At 32.0% G+C, this 12,899-nt stretch overlaps 1 protein-coding gene across 2 annotated transcripts in view; it reads right to left on the bottom strand.

Moving 5' to 3' along the window:
* Positions 1–315: 315 nt before the first annotated feature.
* Positions 316–12,899, bottom strand: part of TENT5D (terminal nucleotidyltransferase 5D) — a 30,298-nt gene continuing 17,714 nt past the window's right edge. For both annotated transcript variants that reach the window (XM_034649828.1, XM_002928621.2), the window contains one exon: positions 316–2,374. In XM_034649828.1, coding sequence (XP_034505719.1) covers positions 1,183–2,355 — 1,173 coding nt within the window. In that variant the 5' untranslated portion in view covers positions 2,356–2,374 and the 3' untranslated portion in view covers positions 316–1,182. The remainder of the gene's footprint in view (positions 2,375–12,899) is intronic.

Here is a 12,899-nt window from a genome sequence, read left to right as displayed (position 1 = left end):
ATTCCACTAGTAGATTTGCTAGCAGCATATTTGCTGTAGTAAGTATTCAGATAACTGATGAACACATGCAATTGTTGGATAAATTATAGTATTATGCAAAAACTCACATGAAGAGGCATTTAGAAATTGATGTTTGGCATGTTAGAAATTGATGTTTGGTAAGAGCAACATGAAAAAAAATGCTTCATTTAGCAATAATGAAAATATTTTCACTTACTAACACTGAATGTCTCCAGATATACTAAGATGCTAGACAAATAGGTCATAAAAATGGTAAATACCATGCATGGTTAAAAAAAAAAACCCAAAACAACAACAAAAAAAACCACAGTACCTAGTTTTTTGTTTGTTTTTTGCTATTTGCCATTTAGAGTCTCTAACAGATGACAGACAATTTTCACATTCAGAGTTGGTCATTTCCATTCTTTTCAACTTATTTAGGGGAAAAATGAAGAAACCTATAAAACTGATTGCAGTATTGGTTTTACAGCTGGATGGTATTATTCTTCAGATCAACAAATTAAGTTATTTGATAGTTGACAAATTACTAATGTCTAAGTGTTTTTCAGAACCGTTTTTTTTCAGTGTTCCTTCAAAGTATAGTAAGATTTTGTGTCTAACCCAATTTAATTGGAAAACAAAATAAGTGCTTGTAAAATCCAGAGTTTTAATCTCTTCTGAATCTGTTGTCTTTGAAATTAGGTATTTTTGTTAAGTACTGAAAATTCATTGATGGTAATATTCACTAGAAAAAAAATGAAGTGAATGAAACAAAGGAATTGATTGAATACAAAAATGGGGGCACTTGTCTGTACTGTACTTTTGGATCTTAATACATGAGTCTGTTCCTTTATATTTTGGTTAAAGATGCAGGCATCTGTAATGTATTTGTCGGAGCAAGTTTGAAAGTCTTACTTAAGACTTAGTAAGATTTGAAAATCATTTGAAGTGGTCCACAACATTTGAAAGTTATTATAGCTAATCAATAACACTTGAAAATCATTTTAAGTGGCCAGTTCATAGATGACATTGCATTTACTATAATGGCTTAAGTTATAATTGATGGAAAATAGTTGGTAACTGCACAAAAATAAAAATAGATCTTAAATTTTATTGATTTTGGAAACTTGCTTTATGAGGTGTTTAATTAAAGCAAAGTTTCTGTTGTATGTGTGTTTGTTTTTAAACCATACCATTTGGCACATGAAAGTGAAGTGGGTGGTATGGCTGAAAGAAAATAGGTGGTGGTGCAGATGTTACATAATAAGTAGGGTACCCTCCCTCAGCAGCTAAGTATGGAATCGGCTGATAAAAGCAAGTTACATTATCTGTATTGGGTAGTATATTATGTTCTCCAAGTGCTTTTAAAGCCATAAGGTTGATCATATTGAGCGTCTGCCTTCTTTCATAACCCATGAGGCAAACAGTGCTTTCATTCACAACTCCATGCAAGGTCATAAGGTAGTCATATTTGCTCTTTTCTTCACCTATGAAATGGTTATGGAGGTACGATTCAATCTTCTTTTGTTGTTCTGCTACGTCAGGAAAATCAATGAAGAATCTAGAACACATATAACGTTCCAGTGTCTTGATTTCTTCTTCACAAGCTGGTTTAAAGTCACGAACCAGCAAGTTGCTGTACTTCAGAAGGCCACCACCTCTAATCTCTTCAGGTTTTCTAGTAGATATAAGCTTGTACTGCAAATGTGTCATTGCTTCTTGGAAGTCTCCATACATGCTTTCAGCTACCACAACAGGATAGGATTCTTTGGTTATTTTAGCACTTTTATTACTGTAGAATTCTAACATGGGACCCAAAACAATTTGAAAGGAATCAACACTAAATTCAAATTGTCGTCTGAGTGAATTCACAAATTTTAGCTCTACATTCTTTCCAGTGTTGTTTGAAAGAGAAATGAGACTCCAACGATCATGCTTATTGCAAACTTTGACCATCTTTTGCACATAAGCCTCTTTCATGGTCTTTAGGGTGATCTTTTCCTTTTTTACACCTTTTGGTAAAAAGTCAAGTAGACAACCAAGAACTGCATCCTTAACAACTTGAAATTCCTGATCACTTGGTAGTTCAATGCCAAAAATAACATCTAGATCGTTATAGCTGATTCCATTGTGGCTTGCAAGTATATAACTTGCCGTGGAACCATTCAATCGGGTATCTTTAACAATAATTCCTTGCTCTATCAATTGATCTTTCACAACTTGAATGATATCTTTTGGTTTTACCTCCAGTGTGGGGAAATTCCCCCTTCCGTGAATTGGAATGACTTCATCTAACACTTGATCCAGTGTTATAACTTGATCCCAAGTGAGATTGCTAAATCTGATTTCAGACATTGTAAAGTCAGTAGATCAACTAGAAAGCAAGCAAAACATTGAGAGCAAATGTTAGCATTGCAAAATCTGTGTTATATCTAAAGCATGTGAAAAAGTTAAAAACAGACTTACCCTCAACATAAACAAAACTAATGCCAGAAACAAAATTGTCACTGTACCTAATAGTGTTTAAATTTATTTTTAAAGTTTTTATTTAAATTCCAGTTAACATACATTGTAATATTAGTTTCAGGTGTACAATACAGTGATTGAACAGTTTCATACAACAGCCAGTGCTCATCATAGCAAGTGTACTCCTTAATCCCCATCACCTATTTTACACAACCCCTCACCCACCTCCCCTCTGGTAACCATCAATTTGTTCTCTATAGTCAAGTAAGTGAAATAAAAGCCACTATGATTAAGTCAGAATCATTAGATCCATTGGTGCATGCAAACATTCTCAGGGAATTGTTAGAGCTGTAATTATTTTTTACGTAAAATGGTGACCTCAATCTTTCTTCATCTAAATACTATAATGACTACATTTGGTAAAATTTTTGTAATGGAATTACCATAGTACATCATTGACATTGTCATGAAGTGAGATCCAAAGAGCTTGTCTGTGTGTGTTAGACTGAGCTGACTGAAGGCATAATGTTTAGAAGCAATATATAGCATCTTTAATCCAAAAGCTTTAGGGCATTTGGTTTCGTATATAATACTGCTCAAATTTTAAAGGATATTATTAATGGATACTACATATCCATTAGGGTATGAATTCCTTGAATTTGAGGATAAGGATGGTACCTAACTCATTACCTCTTCTATGTGCCCAGTAACCTTTTAAGAAATGTTTGTTGAAGGAAATAATAATTGGGAGAAAAACTATGAGAGACTCTTAATTATAGGAAACAAAATGAGGGTGGCTGGAGGGGAGGTGGGTGAGAGGTGGGTAATTGGGTGATGGGCATTAAAGTGGGCAAGTGATGTGTTGAGCACTGGGTGTTATATGAAACTGATAAATTATTGAACACTACATCTGAAACTATTGATGTACTATAAATTGGCTAATTGAATTTAAAAAAAAGAAATAAATGTTAGTTGAAGGAAATAATTGTCACTTTAAAGTGAAAAATACATGAGACTACTCCATTTGCCTCCAAAATGAGAGCAGAGATATACAAAACCATAGTAAGATTCCTGAGCTTTAAAAAATGTTTTCTGCAAATGTGCAATATGATATGCTCAGAAAATTTTACAGTTTGGGGGTGTTAAGAAATTAAAGTTGTAAATACTATAAATGGGATTGTTAAATATAATTCTATTATTATGTAAGTAGGTACAATTACAGTTACTACATGGATCTTCAAATACTCTATTAAGCTATCTAAGCAAATAAAACTAGGAAAATAAAGTGCTAGTAATGGATGTAGCTTTGGGTTTAGGCTTTCTTTCTTGAGTTCCAGAAACAAAAAAAAATATATGAAGTTTAAGGCAGATTTGTATAGACAGTATTCTTATTTTGCCTATGTAAGGAGCTATTAGAATAGAATCTCAATATTTAGAATTTAGTGTTGTATTATTTCCTTAGTAGAACTAGAGCAAATATCATCTTATTTGACATCTGTAGAATCAATTTTTTTTATTTTCTCAATTTATTTGTTTGCTTTTTTATTTAATTCCAGTATAACTAACATACAGTGTTATATTAGTTTCAGGTGTACAATATAGTGATTCAACTATTCTGTACATTACTCAATGCTCATCATAAGTGTACTCTTAATCCCCTTCACCTATTTCATCCATCCCCCACCCACTTCCCCTCAGGTAACCACCAGTTGTCCTCTATAGAGTGTTTTATTGTTTGTCTCTTTTTTTCTTTGTTCATTTGTTTCTTAAATTTCACTTATGAGTGAAATCATATGGTATTTGTCTTTTTTTGGACTGACTGGTTTTGAATTGACTTTGACAGTCCAAGCATTTTGCAAAAGGCCAATTAAGCAATGGCAAATCTATGTCAGTGGGAAGATAAGACTAAACCTATTCTGTTTCTGTATATGGAATCTCCACATATATGTATAAAAGAGTACTTATTTTTATTATGGGATACAATGGCCACATAAGGTATTCTTTGTTTCATTTTAAGCCACATTAATTACTAATGTTCAGAGGGTTTTATTAGGAATGTCAATATCCAAATCAATCCTTAAAGATGAATAGGCTGAATTGACTACACACCAGGCTGTTGGATTTTTGGTTATTCATCCATCAAGTGAAATGGTCTGTATATTGACTTTAGGACATCGGAAAAAATAAAATGTTACATGAAGAACAGAATATGCAGTAAGAACTGGCATGCCTATTTCCTAATTTCTCTTCTTGGAATTATCACTGAATTGTTTTAAGCTAACAAAATTTGTTATCCTCAAATTCTCAATCTGGAAAAATAATAATTCATAACATTGGCTGGTTTCATGTAAAGGCTGAAGCAAGATCAATCATTTACCTAATATTTTAGAAATATCACACATAAACTATACAACTATAATTGATATAGAAAACATGCCCAAATTCCTTTTTAATATGTAAATTTCTTTTGCGTGTGGCAATTTTTCCTTTCCTTATGGCAGATTTCCATTGTCAATATTAGTTAAAAGTTTAAAATTCAATGGTCCAACCCCAGGCCTACAATCCCCCTGTAAACTTATATCTCTAATTACTACTGATCTGAAAATAAAGATTGTTTACATTGGCATACCGACATTATTAAAATTACCACATTTTCTTCCATACAGAAGTTTCCAAAATATTTATGTACAAATAAAACCACCCAAAGACATAACTAAGTTAACTAATTGTCAAAATGTAGAAGTCCTTGATCAAAATGGTGCCCTTTAAATCAAGAAATAGGAAGTCTTACTTTATATCTTAAATCCATTCATAGATAGATGAGGAGGAAGGGAAGGGTCAGAATTTTGTTTCCCAGACAGAATCATACTATGATCTTGTAAAGACAAGAAAAAGTTGTCCAAATTTTAACTTCACTTTACACTAGAGAAGTGGTGTAGAGAAATTGATCACCATTGAACAACTATTTAGTTGCTTCTTGATGACCTACGTTAATAACACCCCAAATTTTTGGTTTTCAGAATTATCTAGAGAGCTTAAAAAATACACATATAGAATATTTTAGGCCTGGTATTTCTTGCTGAAAAAGTAACAGTGACACCAACTTGCTAAACTGTGGGAAAACTGTGTCTTTGGTTGAGCAATATATTACTTAAATATCAAAATCACAGTTTTCAAAACCAGTTATTTTTTTTTATCTTTCTGTATCTACAGCTACATAAAGTTTTTTTTTAAATCAAGACTATTTTGGGGGCACCTGGCTGGCTTAGTCAGTAGAACATCTCAGCTCTCAGGGTCGTGAGTTCACGCCCCATATTGGGCTTTGTGACTACTTTAAAAAATAAATTAAAAAAATAAATCAATCCTATTTTTCTATTGAAGTAACATTATTACCAACTGAGGAATTTCAAGCTACCATCTCATCAACCACCTCTACAGCCATATGTACATGAAATGCAAATTAGAATTTTTAAAAATAGCCTTAGAAAAAAAGCACAATATGAAAATAATTTTGTGATGCACACAAACACATACAGACATACATGAGCATACAAAATATTATGAAATATATGTCACAATGGAATAAATATAAATAATTTATATTGATCTGGAATCTACATACACCTCTATCAATGCTCACCTCTATTAACATGGATAATTAAGATCTGAGAGCAATGTCATATTTCTCTGGCACATCTACTATTTTCATATAATGCACAGTATCAATATAATGTTGGAATTACAGATTTTACATATGGCATTAAAACAGTAAGACTTATCTTCATGTGTGGGTTATGGCTCAGCAGTTAATTGTCATATTCATATAGCAGAGTCAAATGCTTATATATCAATAACAAAAACATGACAAAACTTGGAAAATTTAATTTGAATTGCTGAACCAAAGAGCATGACTAAATATAAACTTTGGATGACTATCATATAAAAGGTGGGAAAACACCAACAAAACCATTCACACTCTTTATGTTTGTCTTGGGTACAGTACAGTTCTTAGTTACTCAAAGTATGTTTATTGAACATGAAATATAAAGCTATATTTTCAAAGGCTAAAAGCTCAAATTCAAGGCAGAAATCCTACAATATTGTGTCACATAAGCCCAAACAGAAGTACAAAATCTGAAATTCCTAATTATTCTTCTCCAAATGTGGAAATCAACAGTTCACTGTTTTGCAGATATTCAACTGGTTAAATTCACTGCAATGCAAGGCAAGATGAGTGAGTTGGCAAGATTTCACAAAGAACTGCAAATAGATACTTATAAAGTGTAATTGTTCTCCCTATCTCCACCCTATGGTCCTTCTGACTATAGGAAGAAAAGGAAAACTTAGTGTTTTTGTATTTGTATTAATACTAGAATAATATTTTCAACAAAAATGAAAAAAAGGCTTAAGACTTATGTTGGGAGGATTACTTTGAGAATGCAATACAGTTGAATTAATAAGATGATTCAGTGGATCCTTTAATAAAGATAGCAATTTTCATTTTATCACTGAATAAGATAATGAATCAATCAGGAAAACTGCAGGAAGAAAAAAATGCAACAATGGAGTTCTTTTATAAATGTTATATGCAGGTAATGTGGTGATCATTGGTCAGTGGTCCTACAAATTATATACACACAGACATATATACACAGAGAGATAAAGAGACATAAAGACTGACAGAAGAAATTATTTTAGCATGCATCAGAATTACATGGAGGGCCTGTAAACACACAAATTCCTGGGTCCTGCCTTCAGAGTTTCTCATCCAGTTCAGAAGTGAGGCCTGAATATTTGCATTTCTACCAACTTTGCAGGTGATGTTGATACTGCTGCTCAGGGAACCACACTTTAAGAATCACTAATCGAGGGTGCCTGGGTGGCTCAGGTGGTTAAGTGACTGCCTTCAGCTTGGGTCATGATCACGGGTCCTGGGACTGAGTCCCACATCTGGCTCCCACTGCTCTGTGGGGAGCCTGCTTCTCCCTCTCCCTCTGCCTGACACTCCCCTGCTCGTGCTTTCTCTGTTAAATAAATAAATAAAATCTTTTTAAAAAAAGAATCACTAATCTATAGAAAACGGAGAAAGAAGAGTAAAGGAACAGTAGTCCCAATAGTAGTACCTAGTCCCTTATAATTTGGCTATTTCTTTTTTTTTTCTTTCTTTTTTTTATGCAGTGTTCCATGATTCATTATTTGCATATAACACTCAGCGTTCCATGCAATATGTGCCCTCCTTAATACCCATCACCAGCCTAGCCCAATCCCCCACCCCTCTCCCTTCTGAAGCCCTCACTTTGTTTCCCAGAGTCCATAGTCTCTCGTGGTCTACCTTGGTACCCATCACCAGCCTATCCCAATCCCCCGCCATGTTCATGTCTTTTGTTCACTTTTCTGTTAAGATATCGGTCTATTTTTTTTTCCATTTTGGATTTTTAAGTGACTTTTGTTTGTTAGGAATAGTAACTTTTTTTTGGAATAGTGAATTTTTTTTGTCATTTGTCTTTAGTTTTATTATTTTGGATTTTGCTTTAAAATTTTTACTGATTAGGGTGCCTGGGTGGTTCAGCTGGTTAAGTGACTGTCTTCGGCTCAGGTCATAATCCCGGGGTCCTGGGATCAAGTCCCACATTGGGCTCGCTCTGCTCTGTGGGGAGCCTACTTCTCCCTCTCCCTCTGCCTGCCACTCCTCCTGCTTGTGCTCTCTCTGTCAAACAAATACATAAAATCTTTAAAAGAATAAAATAAAATTTTTAATGATTAGTTATTGTCTTATAAAAAAAGCATTACTTTGAATAATCTAGATAATTCTAATCAAAGTAAATGTTCTTTTAGACTATAAGCTTCTTTCTTTTACATTTTAACAGCTCAATATTATTTTCTCAACTAAATATTTAAACTAATAGTTTAAGTGTTTATAAACTTTGTACTAGGATTCTAAAAACAAGTTTAATAGTCCCACTATCATAAATGATTATATACAGAAGTGGATTCTTATGCTTTAAAAACTGTCACTACATATATACATATATACCTACATATAGATAAACAGATTTTGATTAAAATGTATTTTACTAGTTCAACAAACTATTATATATTATCTATCTTTTGGAAAGAGGTATTGGATATTTTATCTGGTATACTCCTTTTGTTTTTAAGAGGGAATGCTGATGGCTGTGAGAAATGGTAAGAAATGACAAGTAATTTACTTAAGCTATGGTTGATTCACAACCATTATCTCTTTAAAAATACAAATACCCATTTCAGAAAAAAATAGTATTTTGGTATATCAAGAAGAAAATATTATGGTTGCCAAATAATATTACTTTGCTGTTTCCAGGCTATATTTAGTAACACAGTAGAATACCCTGGATGACATTAATAGTATAAATGCACTAAATAGAAAATAAAAAGAAAACAGTATCTATGAAACAAAAGTGTTAATCATCTCTTAGAAAAGTCTCGCACTGTTTTCACCCTGTCAAAAGTAAAGAGTGAAGTAATACATTAACCTAAGAGAAAACTACTGAAACAACAGGTAAGAAAATATTGATTGGGATGCCTGTGGACCCATAAGTCAGGCCAGGATCAGAAAAAAAAACAAAAACAAAAAACACAACCCTCACCCCATCATGGTCACTACTTTGTGTCTGGCTCAGTGACGAAAAATGTAAAACATGTACTATTTTGTCATTTTGCATTTCAAAAATAAAGTAATGTCAATCAAATAGTTGGTTAATCAAACCATATTTTTTAAATTTAATACTTGCTGGGGAGTAAAGCAGTACCTATAAAAGGAATAACAGGATTGCAATAGCTATGTAAGGATAAAGAAGATAAACTTTTTAACCAAATTATCTTAATAAGTCTACTTTTTTTTCTTATATTCTCAATCCTGGAGAAATTTTTTTTTCTTACTTCTTTATTGTGCTAACCCAAAGCACAGGGATACTATCAGAGAAAACAAAGCAGTGGAAGGCAAAGCAAGTGAAGTTTTAAAAATGCATATAAAGTAAAATGGAAGCAGCCCAAGTGTCCATCAATTGATGAATGGATAAAGAAGGGTGGCATATATATGTGTGTGTGTGTATATATATATGTGTATATATATACGTGTATGTATATGTGTATATATATATGTGTGTATATATATGTGTATATATATGTGTATATATATCTGTATATATATGTAGATATATACATATATCTACATATATAGTGGAATATTATTCAGCCATGAAAAAGGATAAAATCTTGTCATTTCCAATGACACAGATGGAGAAGGGGATATAATGGTAAGTGAAATAAGTCAGAAAAACACAAATACCATATGATTTTACTCATATGTACAATTTAAGAAGCAAAACAAATGAGGAAAGGGAAAAAAAGAGAGAGACAAATCACAAAACAGACTCTTAACTATAGAGAATAGCCTGATGGTTACCAGAGGGGGAATGAGGGAATGGGTTTAATAGGTGATGGGAATTAAGGAGTGCACTTGTTCACTGAGCACCAGGTGATGTATGGAATTGCTGAATCCCTATATTGTACACCTGAAACTAATATAGAAACATATGTTTAAAAAAAAAGAGAAAGAAAATGAAGTTGTATTGTACAAAACAAAGGAAGAACTACTTGTTTGTGAAGGATATTAATATAGACAAGAATCATATGAAAAACTCTTGACCACAGAGTTTTATTTTGTTTTGTCATAGATTTCTGATTACATTATACAAGAGATGACTACTGAATTATCTAGAAAATGGGCTAAATTAGAGTACCCTTAGGATCCCTTCAAGTTTGGGGACTTTGAGTCTTTTTTTTTCTTTTTATTCTGCATGCCATGTATTATAATGTGTAACTTGAAATAGTGTTTCTTCAACTAAATAACTTATGTTTATAATTGAGTGTATTGTACTGTGAAGCAAAAAAAAAATCTTAGAAAATACAGGATGTCAAGAAATTAGCATATACCTTAATGACCATCTGACTTGGAGCAATTTTTTATACCTTAAAATTAAATTACTAGGTGGGGAAATGTCAGTACAATACAACAATAGCAAGTATATTAGAAAGTCAGGAAACGTGACAGACTAAATATGTATTAGAGCACTGGATGTATTTTAGCATTTAAATGGATTGATCTGAAATTCCTATTGACTTTAAAATTCACAGCAGCTACAAACATGAATTGTTTCCTATAAAAATTCCTTCCCAAAGCTTCATCAGAGTATACTAAGAGATAGAAGACAAACAGACTTATTGATATGGTTCATTCGACTTTTTAGTCTTACATGGCATCTCTAAAATTCTAGATCTAATTGCTCTGGTTGTGAGATGAATTAAAAACTACATAGTTATTATTGTGCCTATTTTTATGAACTCTAACCTCAACATTAAGTTCTTTCATTTTTTATTGACCAATTATTTGATATAATTACAGCAAACACCAATGAATTATTTCACATTTTATACCTATTTTCTTGTCTCACCACTTTGGAAATATGCCTTCCTGGGCCTATCTAGAAAACCAAATCTCAGATTCAGCAGATTATATGCATCTATATCCCTGATTTGGGGCTTTTTCACCAAGAACTCTAGGTTTTCCACTATTCTTTCTAAATTGAAGACTTTTCATATTTTCCAATATTATTTTTGCTTTGCAGTCTGGGTTTTTCCATTTTAATATCTATCTTGTTCTTTATAGGTAAAAAGCCCCTAGCTACTTCTGAATACTTCTTTATTTTTCTATTGATACCTGTTGTTGTTGCTGTTGTTATTCTAATTAGTGAATTCTTTGATTTCAGTTTGAAATTTTTTAATCTTTGGATCTCTCTAGACATTTTTTTTACTACTTTTACTTCACTACTTTTATTTGTACTTTACTACTTTTTTTTTTTTACTACTTTTACTACTTTAACTTTGCTACTTTACTACTATTCTCTGCTACCTTGAAAATCGGTGCCTGACTTGCTATAAAATATGAATAAAATACTCCTCTCATTACTTTTTTTCCCTTAAGGGCAGTCTTATTTTAGGACCTGAATCCTTCAAATTCTTGCTATCCTCAAACTTTTACTGTCACTCTCTAAAAGCAATCCACAGTAAGGGATAATTATAGCCAACAAAAATACTGTTATAGAAGATTACATTATTCTGGGAATCCCTTTTGAGCTACTATTATTATTAGCTATTATAATTATGTTTATAATTGAGTGTATTGTATTGTGAAGCAAAAAAAGTATCTTAGAAAATACAGGGTATCAGGAAATTAGCATATACCTTAATGACCATCTGACTTGGAGCAATTTTTTATACCTCAAAATTAAGTTACTAGGTGGGGAAATGTCAGTGCAATGCAACAATAGCAAGTATATTAGAAACTCAGGAAACACGACAGACTAAATATGTATTAGAGTACTAGATGCATTTTAGCATTTAAATGGATTGATCTGAAATTCCTATTGACTTTAAAATTCTTAGTAAACTAAAAAATGCATGTTAAAAGATTTTATATTTTTCTTAGATTTTCTTTTAGCCTTTTTTATTTCATATCTTGAAAGGATAAAAGATATTAGAAATTCTCTCATAATTTTTTGTGCTTTTTTGTAGTTTTATGATGGATTTGCTTAATGGGTGTTTCATCATCATTTGTGCATAAAGAAGTTTAGACTACTATGCATAACACATTTAACAACATTGGAAAACACTTGAAAATAATATATAGACTATTTTGTAAGTCAAAAGAATCTCTCAGTATATTTGAGAATCCTGGAACCATACTTTCTTAAGGCATTATTAATCTCTGTACTATGTCAAAATGAATTAAGAAATATGAAATCAGAATACTAACCAGAATTGAATGTTAATATGAGACACATTTAAAAATTCACAATAAAAGTGATCAGCCTGCATTATTATTAACATCACAAAAATAATTATAGGATTGTGGTCATTTCACATTAGCTATCTGGGTGCAAAGTTTTCATAGGTTTTAGGTTTTGGAATTATCAGACTGATAGAGATTCAAATTCCAGCCCTGCCACTTAATAACTAAGAGGTCATGGATAAATTACTTAAATTCATAAAGTCTCACATATTTCACTTATAAAATGTATCTAATTTCAGTATGCATAGATGCCATGAAAATTAAAATGAAAGAATGTAGTGCCCGTCATGGTACCTTAAACATTGCAGAGTCATCAATAAATATTGAAAGCAGTATGATCTGGTAGAAAAAGAATATGGTAGTCTTGGAATCTTAATATACCAGGGCTTGTATCCGAATATTTTTAATTTATAAACTATGCTACCATGAATAAGTTACCTGATCTTTGTATCTTTGTTTTCTCATCTATAAAATGAGGGAAACAATGATAATATACTTTATATGACTATTTGATGATAAATAAAGAAATACACAGACAGCATTC

This window comes from Ailuropoda melanoleuca, chromosome X, assembly GCF_002007445.2.
Source record: "Ailuropoda melanoleuca isolate Jingjing chromosome X, ASM200744v2, whole genome shotgun sequence".
NCBI classification, from domain to species: Eukaryota; Metazoa; Chordata; class Mammalia; order Carnivora; family Ursidae; genus Ailuropoda; species Ailuropoda melanoleuca.
Note: the sequence above shows the minus strand (reverse complement) of the source record. Positions and strands in the feature narration are given on the sequence as shown.